Source organism: Caloenas nicobarica, chromosome 8 (genome assembly GCF_036013445.1).
Source record: "Caloenas nicobarica isolate bCalNic1 chromosome 8, bCalNic1.hap1, whole genome shotgun sequence".
Classification (NCBI taxonomy): domain Eukaryota; kingdom Metazoa; phylum Chordata; class Aves; order Columbiformes; family Columbidae; genus Caloenas; species Caloenas nicobarica.
Window position 1 is genome coordinate 19,050,104 of NC_088252.1, and position 21,969 is coordinate 19,072,072.

Genomic DNA, 21,969 nt, shown 5'->3' on the forward strand with positions numbered 1-21,969 from the left:
TGTGCCTGTTTCATAGAACTCTTATCTCTTTTACAGGCTTGAGGAGTGCAGGATAATGTCATCTGCAAAAAGGCCCTTGTGGTTGAACTGGGAAAACCCAGATATTATGTCTGAATTGTTATTTCAGAACAATGAGATAATATTTAAAAATGGAGATGGTAAGGAGAAATAAGTGTAATCCAAAAGCTATGTATCTGTTTTTCCTAACCTACTGTTTAGTATATTTCTAAGCGTATAAAATACATATATTGGAAAAAAAAAACCTAAAAAAATCAGAGCAAAGCAATTTTCTTTTCCAGAAAAATTAAGCATGCACAAATAAGTATTGTTCTTAGTCATGTACAAATTTTGTATGTTCTAAGATGCTCAGTCTGAGGTGGAACACGGTACTATTTAATACTTCGGGTTTTTTACACCAAAATGTCTTTAAGATATTACAGATGTGTAATCTGTAATTCCATTGTCATGTTTTTAGTGTTTATTTTTAAACAGCTTTGAAATTTCCACCACAAATTTTTATTCAGTCTCAATTATTTAAAATATGCTTTTCTCTATTGAGAGAACAAAACCTACACTAAACTGTGCAAGCCTTGTTTCCTTTAGACACACTTTTGGGAGGAAAAGTAAAATAAGATTTGACAAAGTGTTCTGGTGTTACGAAATTTGCAATCTCTATGTATTTGACTATTCCAGACTTGCGTCAGGACATGTTGACACTTCAGATAATCAGAATTATGGAAAACATCTGGCAAAATCAGGGTCTCGATCTTCGGTAAGCATTAGAGGTCATTCTCAAGCAATACTGTTCTTAATGTTTTTTTGCATTGGTTTGTTACCAGAGATTGCTTCTGTTCTCCCAAGGGTAATAAATTAAATGCTATAAATAGGCATGTTTGTACATGTTAGAGCAATTTTTTAAAAAAAAAACGTTCAGTTGGCTAAACTATTGGATTCTGTAAAGATAAGATCGTATTTGAAAAATACTTAAGTCTTATTCAAGTGGCTGTGAGGGATCTGCATACCAGGCAAGGCTACAAGAGCTGACACACACTAGCCACACTCTGGTCTGCTGATGGTATCTGTGGGATTTGCTTTGAAAAAGTTGACAAACTTGCAGCCCTGTTGTGCGATGACTCTTTGTAGTTGGTACCTTCATCTGAGCACACAAGGTTGGTATTACCCAGTCTGATACACGCGCAGCTTCTCCGCCTCTAAATAGTCTGTGGGTGCAGTAGCTTCTGCAGAATGCCATTCCGTATAAACTAATATCTGGTACGTTTTTTTCCACAAGACTAATGATAATACACCTGTGAAACATTAAAACATTTTAATATCCTAAAGTAAGTAACAGAAGACACCAGATAAAGGCTATCAAATATGTCTGCTGCCTGTTGTCTTAAAACTTAACTCTGGGGGTAAACAACAACAACCACCAACCATCTTTTTCTTGCAGGATGTTGCCTTATGGTTGTTTGTCTATTGGTGACTGTGTGGGACTCATCGAGGTGGTGAGGAGCTCTCATACCATCATGCAGATTCAGTGTAAAGGAGGCTTAAAAGGAGCATTGCAGTTCAACAGCCATACATTGCATCAGTGGCTCAAGGACAAGAACAAAGGAGAAATGTGAGATTTCCTGTTGTTTATTTTTCTTGTTCATGTGCTCTTAGAGAAACTTAGAGAACTGAAGTTCAAGTGCAAAATTATGTCCATCTGGTTTTGTGGGTGTGTTTTTTGGTGTTTGTTTTTTGTGGTTTTGTTTTGGTTTTTTCCTGCTCTCATTTGCCTGGTATTCCTGCTTGTAGCTCTTATGAGTCTGGGTGGCTGTGTGACTTCTCAGCAGCAAAGCTTAAGTTGGAGGTAGAATGGTGAAGACATGACTTAAGTCTGTATTTTAACAGTAACTTATCAAAATGAAAAACACTGGCCTTCAAAAAAGGGACAGTCACTTTAATAACTACTTTACTGTTCTGCAATCTAACTGTAAGTACTTTTGTTTTCAGAGTATGCCGAATTTCTTCTTTACTTTGATAAAGTGATAAGGTCCAGGAACTCTGCTTCATTGAGAGAAGATAGTAGAAATTGGTTCTTACTTAATAGGGAGGGGAAAAAAAATCTGCACATTTATTATTGAATATCTGTAGGAAAATATCTCCTTTGCTTGTCTTCCATAGGTATGATGCAGCTATTGACTTGTTTACACGTTCTTGTGCTGGCTACTGTGTTGCTACCTTTATACTGGGCATTGGCGACCGTCACAATAGTAACATCATGGTAAAAGATGATGGACAAGTAAGATACGTTTTTGTAAAAATATAGCCTAATGTCATCTCTCATTTTGACAGGAGTTTGTTTTAAAAAATTCCATCTGAACTAGAAGTGCTGAATTTTACTATGACATCATTTAAACAAGGAATTACTAATCTTAAAATACCTTTCTGTCTTTCCAAGCTGTTTCACATTGACTTTGGGCACTTCCTCGATCACAAGAAGAAAAAATTTGGTTATAAAAGAGAACGTGTGCCATTTGTCTTAACACAAGACTTTTTAATAGTGATTAGTAAAGGAGCCCAAGAATGTACCAAAACAAGGGAGTTTGAAAGGTGAGCTCTTTTTTTAAGCATTTAAATTCCAGAGTATATACCTAAAATGCACTTTACTACTGGTGACCTTTAATAACTAGACCTTTTAACTGAAAAGTAGTATTTTAATTGGCTTGAAGTGGATATGTTGTAATTCTTTAGTTGGAGATCAGTCATCCAGTTGTAAATCAGTGGATGGTCTTAGCGCTTATGTGGCCTTCAGTTCATGAAACCCCACTTTAGCTTGGCAGGGTCAGCAGACATGTGAATAAATACATTTTTTAAATATCTGATTTTTTAACACTTAAAGTCCTCTTGGGATTGTGTATCTGCAAAAACTGAGAATCCTTAAATGTCAGGTGTAATGCTAGTCACTCAGCAATACTTCTCTCTCTTACAGCTGTTGTGGTATCAGCTCTTCAGCTGGCTTGTGTCGCTTGTGACATTCTGCAGAACCTGTTAAGAAAGGAGAACCTCAAAATAATAATAGTAAATAAATACATAAATTCTGTCTTTCCAGAGATCCAGTCTTTGAGAGATGTCAATTTTAATCTTAATTCCATTATGTTGTGGGCTTGGAAGACAGATTTTGAATTATAGTATCTCAATGCTGCAGTGAAGCTTTTTTGCAATTTTTTAACCTGACTTCAATTAATGATTTCAGCATAAACTGGCATTTCTTGCCTAATATTGTGATACTGCAAATGCATTCTCCAGAGTATCTAGCGTGCTCATAAAACTACGGGAAAGAAGCGTGTCCCTGATAACCAGGAAAGCACTGTTTGCAGCAGTATGTCAGGAAATGTGCTTTGAAATCTGAAATGTCAGTAGCAGTGACTAAAATAGCTCTGTGAACTCCCAGAAACATGTGTGGAACACTTGCATGAATTGCAAATGAGGTTTTAGGCTAGAAAGCCTGTCTTCAGTTTGGCTGTTGCGTTACTCTGACCACTACTACTTCTTACAGAATGAAGATAATATAAGTATGAAAATGAGCTTATTTCCTCAGCAACATTATGGTGTTGTTATTAACTCTCAGTTGCCTGAAAACTGTCTTGGAGGTGAAGAAGTAATGTGCATCTAATAAGGAAATACATTGAGCTTTTTTTTTCCCCTGTCTCTTCCAGGTTTCAGGAGATGTGTTATAAGGCTTATCTAGCAATTCGGCAGCATGCCAATCTCTTCATAAATCTTTTCTCCATGATGCTTGGCTCAGGAATGCCAGAACTGCAGTCATTTGACGATATTGCGTACATTCGAAAGACCCTTGCGTTGGACAAAACAGAGCAGGAAGCTCTTGAGTACTTCATGAAACAGATGAATGATGCTCACCATGGTGGCTGGACAACAAAAATGGACTGGATCTTCCACACAATAAAGCAACATGCTTTGAACTGAAATGAAAGCAAAGAAAACAAGAACTGATGGCCCGCTTTGTGGGTACTGCACTGTTAATACCTGTTAGCAGCAGAGACTGGTTGCATAGGAATTGCACAAACCACGAACAACATTAGAATTTATGGCAAGAAAAGAGATGAACTGTTCAGACAACTGAAAAATAATGTAAAACAGGGTTTCAGATAGCACTAAAATTGTACACTTCAAAAAATAAGCTTTAGTATGATGTGTGACTTCATGTTATGCCTTAAGCCCGAAAAGGTAAACTTGGAAGAATGTTTACTTTTTTCATTTGATAGGATAAATTGGAAGGAAAAAAGAAAATAGTGCTAGCATGAACATAGTCCATCACATATTACCTTAGCTCTGGTACAGCAGGTGGAGACTATGTTGGATTGAGAAGGGTGGAGAGAATTCAAATGACAGCAAATATTTAAATGCAGCATAGTTTGAAGGGAAGGAGTTTTAAGCTCAAAGATCTAAAAACAATAGTGAGAGGACAGTGCCTTTTAAATGTGCTCAGAGGCATTAACATTTATGGGGTTTAGATGACCCTTTGATTTCTGGGTCCGTCATCTGCACGGTTTCTGAAAGCAGTAGGAAGTAGGCCTGTTCAGTATGGTGTTTCTTCTGCTCAGTATTTCTAGGGGTGCAATTCACACCTTCACAAGGAAACTCCCTATCATCCCCAAAAACTGGCTAACCTGGAAACTGAATGGTCAGAATTGGGTTTAGTGCAACAGAGTTGTAGTGTTCACCTTAGGTTTGCTTTAATCTAACTTGAACTGAATAGATTTTTTTCATACATGTTTTCCAGAACCTGAAGAAAGGTGAGTTATTAAAATTATTGAAAGATTATTTTTTTATAAAGGCTATTTATATAATAGGAACTATTATTAATATATATTCTTTATTTACATGATTTGTCCAATATTCACTCTTTTAATTTCGCAGCCCAGTTCTATCTGTCCAAGACTCCCGTTTCCATTAACGTCACTGAAGGTGACCAGAGATATACTCCTAGGACCAAATTCAACCCTGGTGAAAGAGGATACAAGTACCATTGAAGTGGTGGGAGATACACCCACTAATGCCAGTGGTGAACTTGGCCTAAGTCTCTTCAAAAAAATTTGGGGCATCACTCTTTACATTACTGAAGTGATACGCTGACTATTCAAGGAATGTACATTTAAACCCTCAGTCTTTGGGTCCACCATTTCTCCTCTTTCTCTTCCTCATTTGGAAGTGGTGGTTTAATCCAGTAACAGATACATCAGAAATAGCAATTTAGATTTTCATTATGATGAATAATAAGCAGTTCAACATACAGCAGATACGTTGGCTAGCTCAAAGCATGTAGAGTTACCAAACATTTTATAGCTGTGTCTGTTTTGTGTGTGTGTGTAATATATATTTGTAAATCTAGTTGTTGTCCTCCAACACAATTATGATGTGTGCAATCAATTAAATTGGCACCACTTTTTCAAACTGTTCAGAGTACCGAGGATTTCAGATTGCCCTTATGCACAACTTCAGGTAGGACTGTTTTTCTAATTATGAAACAGGTTTTTTTTAATTAGTGAAACCCATGATTTCGAGGGTGATGCTCACCCTGACATTTTAAACTTGCTAGACTGGCAGCACTTGGAGTGAATTCCAAAGGTCTGGGGCTTTCAGGGGTTCAGCTCATTCACTTGCAGACACACACCGAGGTGCCACTCAAAGTGCAATACCCCATGTAATATAAAATATGCTGACAGCTGGTGTTAGATTAGAATATAAGTATATAAATAAACTGTACATTGTGCAGGCTGTACTGATGAGGTAATGAGTGGTTGGCTTCATTTAGCGAATTGTAATATATTAAAAATGTGCAATCGATTACATTATGAAAGACTTTGGGGATTGTCTAGCCAAGGCTTTGGTCTTTGAAGACGCTTTCATAGTCAAGATCCCGCAGTTGATTACTGCACACATGGATACTTGATGTTGTGGGGGGAAACCTGTTTTTGTGAAAACTGCCGAAGTTCAAAGAATAGTGTGGGGAATGTGAAGTTTTATTTCCTTAGTTCTATGAAATATTTTGGACTAGTCCCACAGACTTCCCATTACTCTTTTTATTGACTGTTACATATTCCTTTTTGTTCATATGAATATTTTAACTCTTGCTAACCTTGGTCATACTTTCTAGAGCAAAATTACCCTTGTAAATATTACTTTGCGGTCAACACACTAATGGTTTAGCTCTTAAATAATGGCTTAGCTTCAATTTAAATTTAGTTCACAAAATCTGAAACCCTGTTGGCTGTAACTCTTAATTTAACTGAGTAAAACTTGCACAAATGCCACATTAGGTGCTATATTATCCTTATTTATCTGGTATTGAAACAATGCTTTACCTCATTTATCTAAGAGATGGTCAGCCTTTTGCAGCCTGGATGAAAAGGTGTATTCAAATTTATTGGATGAGCGCAGCTTCTTTTGTACTTTGCCCTTTTCTAGCTATTTACTTCTGTAAATATGAGTACAAATGTCTTTCAGTTCAAGCATACAGTGTTCTGCACCATTTTTGCACAAACAGAAAGGTAGGAGGAATCAGGCTTTGTGTTCAGAAGTTAATGCAACTAAATGCTGTGCACAAGCTGTAGAAGTTATTGTGAACATCAGATAGTAAAGGGAAGGAAACTTCATAGTGATACAGACATAATATGATTTGAGATAATTATAGCCTTTAAATAAAAAAAATTAAAAATAGGAGGAGCTCATGGGCTTCAAGCAGTTGTTCTTACCATAACCAGGATGGGCATTTGAAAAACATTCTGCCAGTGTTTCAGGAAAGAAAAAACTTTAAAGCTTCAAAGTATTGAACCCTAATTACCTTATCCTGTTGTGCCAGTTTTGTGCTAATGTAACTTGACTGAAGATAGTGGAGGTACTATTTACTTAAATTGCTGTAAAAATGAGAGTGTCATCTGTTCTCAGTATCAGAAATAAGAGCGGCTCACAGACTGTGAAAGCACCTGTAACTGACCTCTAGATTTTAACAGATTGCTTAGAATTTGGATTTTTTTTTTAACTAATCCCACTACATGGAGATTTTAAAATGTGCCCTTTTATTCTGACAGCTGCATGAAACACTAAGTAGCTTGAGCTTGAATTGAATCTGACACCTTGCTCTTGCAAAACTTGGTTGTGGGGCTACCAGAGCAAGGAGGCCAGGATTGGGCTGTATGTTTTATTACAAAGCATTGGGAAATAGTGATTTAATGAAATAAAATTTAAGGACAGTAGCGTTTTCAACTGTGAAACTGTTTTATTTAATGACAGAACAGGCTGGTGCCTATGAGTTTTTCTTAAAAATATATTGCTTTCCTAAAGGTAGCAGAAAAAGCACCTGTACTGACTTAAGTATGCACACTTTTCTGTTCTGAAGGGGTGCAATAAGTGTTTTTTCATAGGTGACACAAACTTGCAGTACAACTTTAAAAAAATCTTTTCAATAAAACCAAAATTGAGTGGTTTGGTATCTTGTGGAGAAATATAAGCCTGCATATTAAGGGCAATATAGAAATTACCAAGCTTGTAGAGAACTTTGTATGTAATGGCCCTACTGTTAGTGGTTTCGAGGGTTGTTTTGGAGTTTTTTCCAACTTTCCCTTTAATGTAAAATATTACCTGTAAGGTGGTCAGTAGCCCATGTTTGTTGACAATTTGAAGGTATCTTCTTTTGCTTTGGCATTTTATAACTGGCATGTTCCAACGTTTGTTCTTAATAATAATTGTGACTTCCTCCTGTTTTGCATGTCTGTACAGGTTGCAGGCCTGGGCTGGACCCATTCAAAAAGCAAATATCAAAAAAGCCACTTGAAATTACTGTTTTGTTGATGTCTTTGACATCTTGAAAATGCTTCAAGTTAATGAAAATGGAGTGGTATTGCAGAAAGAATTGTAACTCGCTGCTTCTAAGATTTTTTTTAAAAAAAAACTTTATCTTGTTTTAGTTTTACTTGAATGGAAGAAGAACCACATTTGTGCTTACTTTTTTTAAAAATACTATATAGCTGTGGATGTTGTTGCAGATTTATGAATCCCGATTTAATTTTGCAATATATGTTTCATACAAATAATGAATTTGGGGTTTTTTTTGTGCTGAAAATTGTCTCAGTTTAGGTAAGGCTCTATCTGTCCAAAATGATGTGTAGCTCATCACCCCTGCAGCTGGTGTGGGAGTTTTGGTTTGGGTTTTTTTTTTGTTTTGCTTTATTTTTTACATCTATGTTAATGAAGGGAAGCCAACTGGAAACTGGATATAGAAGTTCGCGATCTGCGTAGACTAACCCATGTATAGGTGCTCTGGTCTTTGAGAAATTCTGATTTCATTTTATGCTGATATAACACTGACTTCAGGTCACTCTTGATTCACAACAGCATATGAAATCAGAATTAGACTATATGTATATTACAGTTCCAGGTTACTTATTCATAAGTTTCAGTATGAAAGGTACTCTCTAAATGAGAGGAATGTTTACTAGCAGCCCAGATAAACACTTGACAATTTTACTTTTAGCAGATTACATATCTGCTGTAATCTTGTCTATAATTACTTTCATTCTTGAGACTTCCAGGATTTTTATTGCTTGCTATCCTTAAATGTTTCCTCTTCCTACTCTTTCATGGTAAAAAGACTTGTCAAACCCATGCTTAGGAAGAATAGTTGTTCTTAATTTGCAATGCAGTATTCTTGACTCCTGAGCTTTATGGGATAGACTTATAGAAGGATGAGGTCTTGCTGTATTAGCACCACTGAGTCTAAGCCAGAGGTGGATCCCTCTGTCCCTATTTCTTCCCTCTCCCACACCTCTCTCCCCAAAAAAGGGACATGCCCATAGTGTAAGAACAATATAAAATATTTGTAAGAGAAGGTCAATTGAAGCAATGTTGTGCCTGTACTTTGAAGCTAACGTCCCCATTGGTTTGCATAAATGTGTCTTAAGTTTAAGTATCCTTACTGTCACTTCTGTATGTGCTGCAATATTCTTTTAGCATAAAGAAGGCAAAAAATACACTGATTCTATCTTGACTTTTTCTGAAATTCTAGTGCTAGTTCCCCAGTAGCTATTAAACTGGTTCAGGAACCATTTAGTTCAGTGCAACTGTGTTCAGTTTTGTTAGGAATTTGTTCTAGTATTAAATTAATCACAGTTAAACCTGACCTAATCATATTGCTGAAGTTATAGAAAGCCTAATTCAAGGAGAAGCTGTTTCTCCTAAGAATCTTCTGTCTGCTGTAGTTTAGTTAATCCGTAAGAGCCAAAACATGGATACTCATCACTGCAGTCTCATTCTCTTTTGTTTATTTGGTTTAAGTACATATAATCTGTTCCCAGGCCTTATTAATAGTGTTCTACATCCTGAATTATCAACTGCCCCAGGCTGTCCAGAGTTGTCTTACTGTTTCATTAGGGGCAGGGGAAAGAAGAGGAAGGGAGGAAGAGATGAATCATCTTCTTTCTTGTCTTACAGCCACTGTGGTCCAAATTCTTCATCTTATCTTGTGAAGATAAATGTCTAATTCATCACCTGGAAGAATCATCTCTTCCCCTTGCCCTCTTGCACATCTGCAAGCTTTAACTGTGAATGTCCACCTACACTAACGAAATCCGTTTTCCTGATGGAGAAAAGGATTTAAAATACATATGGCTGCAGTCTGATGTCCTGGATTCTCAGGCTTAAAATTTTGAAAGTATTGTGGTCATTGCAGCTGGCACCACAATTGCAAGAACTTCCACAGAATCACATAAATTCGCTGAGGTTGGTGGAGACCTGTGGAGATTGTCCAGTCCAGCAGCCCTGTTGGAAGCAGGATCAGCCCTGTTGGAAGCAGGATCAGCCAGAGCAGGTTGCCCAGGACATCATCCAGTTGGGTCTAGAGCCTGTCTGAGAAACAAGAGTCCACAGTAAAAGTGTTTTCTTAATGTTTATATGAAACTTCTTCTGTTTCGTTGCCTAATGTCCTTTCAGTGGGCAGCACTGAGAAATGCCTTGCCTGTTGTCTTTCCTCCTCTCCACCAACTATATACATTGACTTGATGCTCCTCAAGCTTTCTCTTCACTGGGCTGAACAATCTCAACTCTCTCAGCCTCCCCTCATCCCTTCATCATCTTTATAACCCTTCGCTGGACCCATTCCAGTATGTCCATGGTCAGTTTATACTGGGAGCACTGGACCCAGCACTCCAGGTGTGGCTTCCCCTGTGCTGAGCAGAGGGCAGGTTGGAGGTTCACCTTTCTCCACCTGTGGGCAATGCATGTCCTAAGGCAGCTGAGGATCCTGGTGGCTTTTTGGATAAATAGAGCCCAGGAGGGTGTCATCTCTTGATGCTTAGATGTAACTTTGTTGATGCAGACATGCAAAGCTTCTGGCTTCAAAAGGAGAGTACAAACACCCACCAGTGCTTGAAATATCTTTTAAAAAATGAGACGATTATCTTTGAAATAACCACTACTAGGGAGTGGGAGGGATGTTGCCATGTGTATGTAATTCTGTAATAAAGGTCCTGTGGTAAAGTAGCTAGAAAGCAAGACATTTCTAGTAATAATGGGCCAAAAAAGTATTTAAGATGCAGAAAGATGCATGTGTTGTCATACTGAGAATAGTCTTGCAGTACTTTTTTTTTAATTTAAATTTTTAAAAATGTTTTTTAAAAAAGCTTTTTTTCCCCTTCTGCTGTGCTACTCAAGTAACAAAAGTTTGGCCTATGATACTTATTGTAGTTTGTGTTCATGGGAAACTGTAAAAAGTCTGCTTTTTATTTATCTTCGTGGTCTGTATCACATGCTGTTTATTAAAAAAAACCCTACTTTTGTTTGGTTTTTATCACACTTTTGAGTGTTAATGTGTATACTAACAACTAAATTAAAACAATATGGTTGGTACACTTGTGAATTCTGAAGTGAGAATTTAAGGAATCCTCAGTCTTGGAGGTGTGATTTGGTGCTGCAGCTCTGCTTTCAAAAAAAGGCTAGAAGATAGAAACGGCTTATTACTTTGTAGGGGGGAACAGAAATAGAATTTGCATTATTTATGAGCAAGAAGTCCTAGATGCACGTGGTGTTGGTTCTTGTACACGTTGATCTTCAAAATAAGTAACATATTTTAGATGTCAGCTGTAGAAGTTGTGATAAGAGAGCAGGTGCTGTTCAAGTGTTTTAGCTGGATGGTTTTAAAGCCTCTGCTAAACCCAATCTGGTTTGGTTTTGAAAAATATCCTTCCTGCTTTTGTTACCAAAACTATAGTTTAAAAAACAAACAAACTAGGTTTATTTCTGTATCCAGTACTAGTTTTCAGAGAGTGAGACACGTATCTGGGAAATGATGCACTGGCAAATATAAGAACATGGGGCTGCAGTGGAATTGCTTGCATGGATATGGAGGGATTTGAGCTCTTTTGCTGAGAATTTCACTTTTTTGGAGGGATGAGGGAAGTGTCAGGTCGCTTATATACATCTTTGTCCCCAATAAGCTTTAAACTTTGTAGATGAGTCAATTTTATTTCCGATCAGCACTGCTTGGAAAAGGGCTGCGTTCCAGCAGGTGCTCAGTCTGCACCGGATTTGAGCTCTGTAAAAAAAGTTACATCATTACAAATAAAAGGACATCATTATCTTTACACTTATTTTGGAGCTGAGCTCTAGTCTGGAGAGAGTGAATCCAAGTATGGCTGGTGATTTTTGAAGTAGCTAGTTCCAGTAATCTGAACTAACACATTAAACTTCTGTTTATTACAGCATAAGGTGAGTTTTACCTTTTCCAGTAACTATGAAATGGTTATGAGTAGTTACTGCCATGTTTTAAATGCACAGGATGGTTCAAGGAAAGGGCATCATTAGTTCTTGCTCAAATAGAAGTTTAAGACTTTACTGCCATTATCATGGTGTCTTTTTTTGGTAGTTCTAAGTCTTCATCCATAAAGCATCAAAACCATGGAAAACTTGCAAAATAATGCTGGTGAAGCAGAAGAATGATTTGCCAAGTTTGCTTTAGCACAGAGTCTCAATGAGCTCTCCTGATTTTATGTTGAGAAATCACTCTGGGTTCCAACCTGATTTGGAAAGACTTGATCCAGAAATCTGAACCCAGGGGAAAAAAAAAAGGCAGGAAAACTGATGCTAGACAGGATACCTCAGATGATCTCCTATATGTCCTTTTAAACGCTAACAATCTACCTTCAAAGATTATCATGAACTACAATTACTGCTTTCACTGAAAAAATAGTTTGCCCCATTCTTATTTCAGTAAAGACACATCCCTACTAATTGAAATGAGCATCTGTGTGAATGACTGAAACCAGAAGGTGAATATCACACAGGATTTTCTGTATTTTCACTTGGACTGGGTTCTAGGTGATGAAACCCTGACCCAGAGCTGTCTGAACATCCCGAGCACGTGGTGGTTTAAAAAAAAAACAAACAAAACCTCATTTAGACTTTTCTATCTGAAGCCTTGATGACACTGTTTGATGTTTGTGACTTTGAACTGGGTCTGCGGCTTCAAAGCGGATTCTCCTCAGATGTTTGCTTTTCACTCCAAGTCTTGCCTTTTTATCTGACATACGTGGTGTTGGGCTGTGCTGCTTTGTGCGGAGAAGCAATCAAACAAAAGGTACAGAGATGTGTTGTGCTGCAACTTGGTTGGTCTTGTTCTGTCTTGCCGAGCAGGACTGAATTCAAAGGAAGGGGTTTGGTGTGTTTTGGGGGGGATAGGGTGTGTGGGGGGGTGTTCTGTGTGCGTATTTTGTGTTTGGTGGTGGTTTTTCTTTTTTCTGTTGTTTGTTATTTGTTTTGGAGGTTTCATAGTTTGTTTTTTTTTTTTTTTAAGCAAATTACGGATTGTAAATTCCCATTGCTACCCTCTGCTGGCAACTGGGGAAAGTGTGTGCATGGTGGGTGTGTGTGTTGTTTTTTTTTTCTTTTTTTCCTTTTTGGAATATTTACATGGAAAATTTTTGGTGACTAGAGGGAGAAATACGTGGGCATCCACCCATGTGGGTGGCTGTAGCCAGTTGATGAGAACTTGAACACAAACTGTCCTGGCAAAACCTCAGCTCCTGCGGCTGGATTAAACAGCAGAGAACAAACTGACCTGGGATGCCAGGATCATCTTTGATTGGCAGTTCAGCTCTGGAGATAATAGATACACCACATTTATTTCTGAGGGCTCAGCAGCGCGTGTTCAAAAGAATACATTTACTTATAGCCATGCTGCTTACTGTCAAAACTTCGGTGTGATTGCAGGATGAAGCTCTTTCTATATGGCTCTATCCAAATCATGTTACCCTAAAGACATGTTTCCAGCTTTCAGGACAAAGGCTAAAGGTAGGATTTTATAAACTGAGTAAATCCAGTCTCTCCTAGCTAATGAATAAAACTGAGGCCAGAAGTACGGCGTATATGTGTATATATATACATATATATATATATTGTTTTTTGTCATTGGAGCAACAGCTTTAGGGATGTTGTGAATTGGAATTGGAAGCTTGATCTTAAAATTAGGTAGCTTCAGGCTAAGCAAGAGCAGAATAGCTCCATGTATGAAATTCCATGATTAGTTTTAAGTCATCAAATTAAGTGACTGTAATGGTCTCGCTGGTGTCTTCAAAATGAGTTATTTTAAAACAGCATCTTGCTATCTTGAAAGTATCCTGCTTTGTGGAGAAATAGAACTTATTGCTCTATACTGTGGCATAAAAAAGCAAAGATGAAATGAGCAAAAAGAGGAATTTTTTTGTGATTATGAATTCGGAAAACTTTGAAAGGGGAAAAGTTGCTTTTTTTTTTAAATTCTCCAGTCCTTATGGTATATTGATTTGCCTATATGGCAGCTTCTATGTTGATACAAAAATTAAATTTGTAGGTTATGAGGTTCTTGCTTTTACAGCACACCCCCTCTTGTGTAAAATATGAGCCCACCCTCTCCAATACGAGATTACATGCTACCAGACGCTTTACAAGCCCCGGACAAAGCCTTTATAGGAAAATGAGCTGGAGCCCTTCTCTGAGCAGCCCGTTTGCAGCGGTGCGGTGCCGGTATCGTGTGCAAGGCAAGGGATGAACTGACGGTTGCCATGGCGGCGGGCAGGAGGGGCCCGTCGGGCCGCCAGGGGGCGCCGTGTCCCCGGCCGGCCCCGCCCCTTCCCCGCGGGTTTCTCCGCGCGCGGAGGCGGTGGCGGCGCTGGGCGCGGAGCGGAAGGTGAGTCCCGGCGGCCGCGCAGGAAGCAGCGGCCGCAGCCCCAGCCCGCAGCCCCGGGGAGCCCCGCGGCTCCGCCGCTGCCCGCCTCCCTCCCGCCTTTCACCCCGCCGGGCGCGGCCCGTGGCCCCGCGGCCGCCCCCATCTTACCCCCTCAGCCCCGGCGCCATTTGAAGCGCGAACCCGCGCCCGCCGCCCCGCGTCCCCCGCCGGGGCGGAGAGAGGTGACTCCAGCTCCGCAGCGCCCTCGGGCCCGCGCGTCTCCCCGCGCTGAGGCGGGGCCGGGCCTGCGGCGCTCCCCGCTGGCGGCTCCCGCTGGCGGCTCCCGGCCGGGCCCGCTCCCCGGCACCGCAGCGCGGCCGCGGCCTCGCCCCTGCCCCCGGCTCCGCGCTGAGGCGCCGCCCGCCGCTGCCTCCGGGGCGGGGGGGCCCGGAGCGGCGTGGCTGCCTCCACTGCGGTCCCCGGTTCCAGCCCCCGCGGGGCCTCCGGGGAGCTCGCGTTCCAGGGCCTGTACGAGCCGTTCTCAAAACCGCGCCCGGGAGCTGGGAACGGTGTCCGCGAACGGGCGGGCCTGGGCCGGCCCGCGGGGAGAAGGGGGGCCGTGTGAACTGGGATAAAACCCCGTGTGCTGCAGGTTCTTCCCTCGCAAGCAGAAAAAGCGATGAGGGTGTTTGATTCTTCTAGACCATCACAAGATATTAGGGGAAAAAAAAAAAAAAGTCTTTTTCATGGTTTTCTCTCCTTAAAATCTTAATTCAGACAAATTATTTCATCCCATGAGATCAGGATTTACCTGATGAGCCTCTTTTTCCCGCTTTCACCCGTGGCGGATGGCACTGGCTTTAGCAGGTCCTAGGCCAGTGAGTGCTGTGGTGTTACAGGAAACCACATCGGAGTCCGTGTTTGCAGCCTCGCCGCTTCAAAACCGGGCCAGCATACAGCTCAGGCGTTTCTGGTGGTGTCTCCATCAATTTTTCTGTTGTCAGGAGCTGCCAAATGAAGTGAAAGGCAAGTAATCTGAGACAATACAAAAATGAGTACTCTAATGAATCTATCTTATTAATTTTGATACTCTAAATCAAAATTAATATCAACTTTATGTTTTTTAGCTTCACTTTCTATAACTTCATTCTTTGTAATACTTATGTATCTGGGGTTTTGGGGGGGGTTCAAGTTTTAAAGTGTTTTAAAATGCTGTTGCTCTGTAGATGGAAATCTTCTCAAGCTGACGTATTCGCTGAGTTTGGGAGCTGTACAGCCATCAGCTGCTTAGCTGTTCTGCTTGTTGATCGTGAAGAGTCTAGGACTTTTTGGTAAGAGTGCATGACTTCTGTTAGTATTTTCAACATAAAACTTCATCTGAAGGACTCTGCTTCAGAATATCTGGTCTCTAACAAAAGGCACCAGGGTGCTGGAGAACTGACCTGTTTTTTTTGGTGAAACTTCTGTCATTCCAGGGCTGGAATATGAAACGAGACTTCAGTACTTGTGTGCATTTAATGTTTTCTTAACTGTGACAAAACGGGCTGGGGTTAAGAAAAAGGAATAGGAAAAACCTCTTAGATTTAACGTGAGGGTTTTCAGAAAGTTTGTGTTGATTCATAAAGCAATGAAAGACAACCTGCATACAAACAAGTCTGTCTAATGCTTGAATGTTTTCACTTCACAATTCGTTTAGACTGTTTAAAATGAATGAACATCCTAAAAAGAGGAAAAGGAAGACTTTACACCCTTCTCGATATTCAGGTCAGTCTAAAGCTTGAGTTATGTCCACTTTATTAAGTTTATTTTTTCTCAAGATAATTACTTTGTTACAAGAAGGGACCTCATCTGCTAATACATGGAAAGTCATTAATATAAAGGGTAGGATAAGAGGTCTTGGTCTGAATGTACTGAGTACCCACTCTGTGCTCTGCTGTGCAGCCACTTCCAGTCAGTGCATCTGAACAGTTTTGTTCTGTGCTCCCTGCAAAGTGGGAAACTTGCACAAGCTACAAAATGAAGATGATCCTATTGACGCACAAGGGGAGGGATTTTGTAACAGTTGGGATGGAGGTGTCCAGAAGTGTTCAGTGCTGGACAAACGGTGCTCCTGTCACTGTCATCATTGGGAGCAGAGTTTGATAACGATTGTGTCTGATACTCCAAACATCAGGACAACGGCTGGAAGTTGTAAATCACACCAGGAATGTTATCTGACCAGCACAGAATTCTCCCAACACAAGAAGTAAAAATGCAGCGGGTTAAGATAATTTGGGTGAACTTCAAGTACATATGGAGCTACATCCACACTTTAGTATTAAAACTTTTTGTTTTGTTTTGCTGTAGATTCTTCAGGTGCAAGCAAATACATAGACAACAGTGGAATTTTTTCTGACCACTGCTATAGCGTCTGTTCTATGAAACAGCCGGATATAAAGTTTTCTGAAAACAGAGGTAAGACTACATTTTGGGGTCTTGTTCTGCAGTTCTTTACTAAATGTGTTGTGCTCATATTCATACAAGTAAATAAAGTAGAAAATATGTAGCGGGTGACTTCTGAGCAGCATTGTGATCTGATACACCTTAGACCTGTGGAAGGTTGTTTAATTGCTAGAATTGAAATACAAGTTCCAAAGTAAAAAATGATGACAGAAAGGTCCTTCAATTTTGCAGCATTTATAATGATGATTAGACTTGGTTGTCTAAATATACACTAGATAGGTAATATAAAGCTGATGTAAATAAGAGCTGAGATGGAATTTACCAGCAATTGTATCAAACTGTACTGGTACTTACGGAAAACAAAATGCCTTTTTGTAAAACGTTGACTAGTGGATGTAAAGTTTAGCAGAGTGAGTGTGAGGATGGATTATTATTGTATTTCTTTTTCTTTTCACTCAAATTAGCCAGCAAGTCTCCAGAAGTCTTACAAAGTACTGTATGTTAAAATGTGATGTACAGAAACATCTCAGAATATTTTTTTTTTGTCTTTCAAATGTAAAGTTTCATTTAAGGATTTAAAGTTTTTTTCCAGTGTAATCAACTCACTATTTTTTGCTGAAATTCTAAAGACAGAGCTGTCACCTTTTGAATTATTTTGTAAGGAATGATGGCGATACTAGTAATAGGCAAACGATGACAAGAAAATCCTCCTGTCTTTGCAGGTAGATTCCACAGTCCCGTGCAGAGCCTGGACACAGATGATGACGGGAGTCCCGTGCATGCTGGGACTTCTCAGTGGAGTGGGTCCCATTCAAATGTTGTGGGGTTGCACTACACAGACCCCAAAAAGAAGGATAAAGGTAAAATCAATGTGTATTTGCACCTTTGGTGCTGGGAAGCTGGACAGCATGGCTGGTAGCTTTTAATGTAACTTTTTTGCTTTGACAGAAGAGGTGAAAGATTTGTAGTTTCCGTTTTTTATTTGTTAGTTAAACATAATATATAGTCTGGCTGGGGAAAAATAACTGCTTTTTGCATTTGTATGCTGCTACAACTAACTGAAAAATTAAATATGCACCCAGGTGCTTTGCAGGTTTTTTTTTAACTTTTTGGCATTACCTCTTTCCTCCTGCAGATAAAGGTACTAATCACGGAATGCGCAGAGACTTCTGTGACTCACCTATCTTCAGTGACAGCCCTACAGAGGAAGAGAAACCTCTCGATATTCAAACTGTAGAAATTTCTACGACAGAAGTGAATGCTGTAGAAGTTCATGATATAGAAACACAAACTGTGTCACCTGAGAAGCTGGAAGCTGAGGACCTAGAGGAAATCCCTCTGGAAACCTGCAAAATCTTTGAGAAGAACCAGGCTTTGAATATCACCGCTCAACAGAAGTGGCCTTTGCTGAGAGCCAACAGCAGTGGCTTGTACAAGTGTGAGCTCTGTGAGTTTAATAGCAAGTACTTCTCTGATTTAAAGCAGCACATGATCCTGAAGCATAAGACGTGTGCGGACACTCACGTCTGTAAAGTTTGTAAAGAAAGCTTCTCCAGCAAAGTGCAGCTCATTGAGCACGTAAAACTCCACGAGGAGGATCCGTACATCTGTAAATATTGTGATTACAAAACAGTGATATTTGAGAACCTGAGTCAGCACATAGCAGACACTCACTTCAACGACCACCTTTACTGGTGTGAGCAGTGCGATATGCAGTTCTCCTCCAGCAGCGAGCTGTACCTGCACTTCCAGGAACACAGCTGTGACGAGCAGTATCTGTGTCAGTTCTGTGAGCATGAAACAAATGATCCGGAAGATCTGCATAGCCACGTGGTGAACGAACACGCGTGTCGGCTGATAGAGTTAAGTGACAGCTATAATAACAAGGAGCGTGGACAGTACAGTCTCATAAATAAAATCAGTTTTGACAAATGCAAAAACTTCTTTGTATGCCAAGTGTGCGGCTTTAGGAGCAGGCTGCATACAAATGTCAACAGGCATGTAGCTATTGAACACACCAAAATATTCCCTCATGTTTGTGATGACTGTGGGAAGGGATTTTCAGGTATGTTAGAGTATTGCAAGCATTTAAGCTCTCATTTATCTGAAGGGATTTATTTGTGTCAATACTGTGAATATTCAACAGGACAGATTGAAGACCTTAAAACTCATTTGGATTTCAGGCATTCAGCAGATTTGCCTCATAAATGTACCGATTGTTTAATGAGGTTTGGAAATGAAAAAGATCTTTTAAGTCATCTTCAGATACATGAGACAGCATGATTACTTTCCTTGTAATCAATTTGTTACAATTGGAATCCATTTCCCGTCACTGAAATGTGATATTAAATACAACTTTAACAGCAGTTGTACAATTGTAATGTTTTTATCTTTGTATCAGCATGTATAACAGCTTGGTGTTGTGAATTTCCTTACCCTAGGGGTTTCTGTAGGAATAATCACACAGTGTGGTGGATCAGATTTTGGGGGGAGGGACAGTGGGAGTAGTTGCATGTTGTGATAGCAGTTCTCATGGTCATTGCACTTTCACATCTGATGTACAAGGGCATCTCTTGAGTTTGGAAAGGGACAAAGAGAAAGCCAACACCGAGTTCCATGCTTAAGTAATGCCATACTGATCTCAGCTGCACGTCCAGCTCATGTTACCCTCTGTGGCAGCAGCTCATTGTGCTCATGCTGAGTAAATTACACCAGCCTGCCAAAGATAAGGGCATTCTAAAAATTCCCAGGTGTGGACATCTCCCAGTTCACATACCAGCCTCTATACTCTTGATAAGCTTTTAAAATGGTCCTGTTTTTCTATTGGGGTACCTATCCGACCTCATTGTTCACTTTCTTTGCTCAGTGTTTAATTTCAACCCCTGTCTGTTGGACTGTCTGACAAGCTTCTCTCCCACACATGTACTACAGAGCTCCCATGTGATTTTGTGTCTGTTCTTTACCTTCAGTTCCTGTCTTTTAATGCACCAAGTAGACACATATTGCTTGTGTGCAGATTGGGTCATGTTTAATGGAGTAATTGTAAGGTAATTTGCTAGGTGTTCCAGCTGAGAATGTACAAAGATTGTGATTTTTTCATATCTAAAATCCTAATTTAGTTGTCACTGAAATGATGTATGTCACCAACCTCATTTAGAGCAAGTCTGTTAGTTTATAATTGTATTATAAATCTGTAGCTTTATAATCAGCTTTCCAATGCTACTAATTTGAGGTCAGCTATGTTCTGTAAATTTTTAAACTTTATACAGGCTTAAAACACTGGTACAGTACAAAAAGTTTATTAACTTCAATCACTTTCAAATGATCTCGCACAACTGTTCAGATTAGATAGTGCTGTTCTGCCATTATAATCTTTAGAAGTGATTTTTTACAATTCATTCTGTAGCTGTATTTCTGAGTGGATGCTTGGACAGATAAAAATAAGGGTGAGACCATTTAGATTGTGCTAGTTATCAGGGTGAAATTGCCCATTAATTAGTGGCGGAGTTCGTTTCTTTCTGCATTGATTGTAAATTCGTAATGTAAGATTGTCTAATGCAAGCCTTGTTTAGATATAATTAATGTACAAAACATTTCTTGATCAGTGAGATTTGGTGTTATCAGCTTCAAGGCAGGCAAGGGTCTTTGCATTTGATTTTTAAAGCTAAGGATAAAAATCAGCTGAATATCGTCAGTTTATGGAAGTTCCAGTTTCTAGAGAAGTATTTCTGGAAAGTCTGCTATGAACCAGTTAGTGTATCTTTCTTTGTAGGAGGCAAGACAATTTTGGTCAGTTTGAACTGCTGATTTACTACTAAATCTTCTGTGTAGTCATTGAAAAGGGCAACCTGGCGGTGTCCTGACTGTATTTAATTAGTCCATTGTATAGAGAATGACAATGTCTGTGGTAGAACTGTTAATTTCCTATTTTGAGCACATTCACCCTGGGTGGCTTAAAATGGTAGCAATAATATAGTCAACAAAGCTCTAATAATAATTATTTTATATGTGGAAAGTTAATTTTGTTCATATGGGTGTAACTGAGAGGGGAGGACACTGGTTCTCTTAAAACTCTGCCCTTGGTGGTGACACCCAGGTGGATGGCACAGCTGAGCTCTGCAGAGGAAGCCACTCCAGGGGACAGTGACAACAAGAAGTGGGGGAAAAAAGACATTTAAACAAACAAAGACAACAAAAAAAGTGGGTTTCAGCAGAGTGTATAGACCAGCACTGTGTCCTGTACAGGAAGGGTGGTCTCTTGTAAAAGCACAGAACTCTGTGATACAGAAAACTTTGCTTGTTGACTCCTGAATAACTTTGAGTTATTTCTATCTCTGAAGTAGGAATGAAAAGAATAACCCATAGGAATGGTACGAAACCAAATCATTCCTAACTAAAATGCACCCCATGGTATCTAATTAGGAAATAAAGCTTGTCTTAGGTTGGATTTTATAAATAAGGGACTAAAGTTAGTATTTTCTTTTTAACATCTATGCGAAAGTAAATGGAAATGTACAAGAGTAGCGGGTCTCCTATTACCTTAGCAGGAACACAGGTAGGATATCTGCTTCCACATCATCAAGGATATTGGGTAGAAAACAGATGATGAGTGGAGTCCGTCTAGAAGCCGGAAGGCCGAAAGGAATGAGTGTATTTGCCAAGGACAGCGCGTTGTTCCCGTGGAAGAGTTGGGTTTATTTATGTGAAGAGGGTGAGTGAAGGTCAGAGCTTGACTCGGCTGAGCTGAGCTGAGCGCGCGGGGAGGAGGCGGCTCTCGTACTGCCAGAGCCTTCGGTCTTCAACCCGAGAGCCTGAGCAATTCCCTCTGTCTTGAATGAGACAAATTAATCACTATGATGCCAGTATTTTTATTTTTCTCCAAGACACCCAATAAGTATATCAGATTCCGTTGTTGATGACACCGGTGCCTGTACACGTTCCCTACTTCTCCAGCAGCTTTCTGACGAGGGGCTGTACAGCAGCAGATGGGGTTGGAAGTATTTTGAAACTCGGAGGAATACGTACTTGATTCTTTGATTTTTTTTTTTTTTTTTTTTCAGACTTTTGAGCCTTTAGGCTTAAATATGCGTTGTGTATTTCGACTTCCCAGATCGTGTTTGTTACTGAATAACTTTTTAACATGAAAGATTCTGTTGACTTCAGAACAAAACTTAAATCCTGCTAATTATTGCAAGAACTTAAAATACAGCAAATTCATAATTCTCAGATGACGTGTTCTCTATAATGCTTTCATTGCTGTGGTCATTCTCGCGGTGCTGTACCAAGTGTATGAACTCCCCGTGCTTTCGCACCCCTCCAGC

At 39.8% G+C, this 21,969-nt stretch overlaps 2 protein-coding genes across 5 annotated transcripts in view; both read left to right on the forward strand.

The window, feature by feature from the left end:
- Positions 1-11,573, forward strand: part of PIK3CA (phosphatidylinositol-4,5-bisphosphate 3-kinase catalytic subunit alpha) — a 46,098-nt gene extending 34,525 nt beyond the window's left edge. Inside the window, exons 16-21 of the mRNA XM_065640436.1 lie at positions 37-158; positions 694-772; positions 1,454-1,624; positions 2,173-2,290; positions 2,450-2,601; positions 3,708-11,573. Of these exons, the coding sequence (XP_065496508.1) occupies positions 37-158; positions 694-772; positions 1,454-1,624; positions 2,173-2,290; positions 2,450-2,601; positions 3,708-3,978 (913 nt within the window). The 3' untranslated portion in view covers positions 3,979-11,573. The remainder of the gene's footprint in view (positions 1-36; positions 159-693; positions 773-1,453; positions 1,625-2,172; positions 2,291-2,449; positions 2,602-3,707) is intronic.
- A 1,761-nt stretch (positions 11,574-13,334) lies between these two features.
- ZNF639 (zinc finger protein 639) lies at positions 13,335-21,851 on the forward strand. Of its 4 annotated transcripts, none has more exons than XM_065640439.1 (7): positions 13,335-13,353; positions 15,074-15,232; positions 15,433-15,537; positions 15,903-15,970; positions 16,553-16,660; positions 17,371-17,508; positions 17,784-21,851. In XM_065640439.1, exons 4-7 carry the CDS (start codon positions 15,913-15,915, stop codon positions 18,929-18,931), a joined length of 1,452 nt encoding a protein of 483 aa, XP_065496511.1. In that variant the 5' UTR covers positions 13,335-13,353; positions 15,074-15,232; positions 15,433-15,537; positions 15,903-15,912; the 3' UTR covers positions 18,932-21,851. The 4 variants fall into 4 exon arrangements, with proteins under 4 accessions (XP_065496511.1, XP_065496513.1, XP_065496510.1 ...); XM_065640441.1 differs by lacking the exon at positions 13,335-13,353 and adding an exon at positions 14,150-14,227 and having other exon boundaries at positions 15,106-15,232; XM_065640438.1 differs by lacking the exon at positions 13,335-13,353 and adding an exon at positions 14,164-14,227.
- The last annotated feature ends 118 nt before the right edge of the window (positions 21,852-21,969 follow it).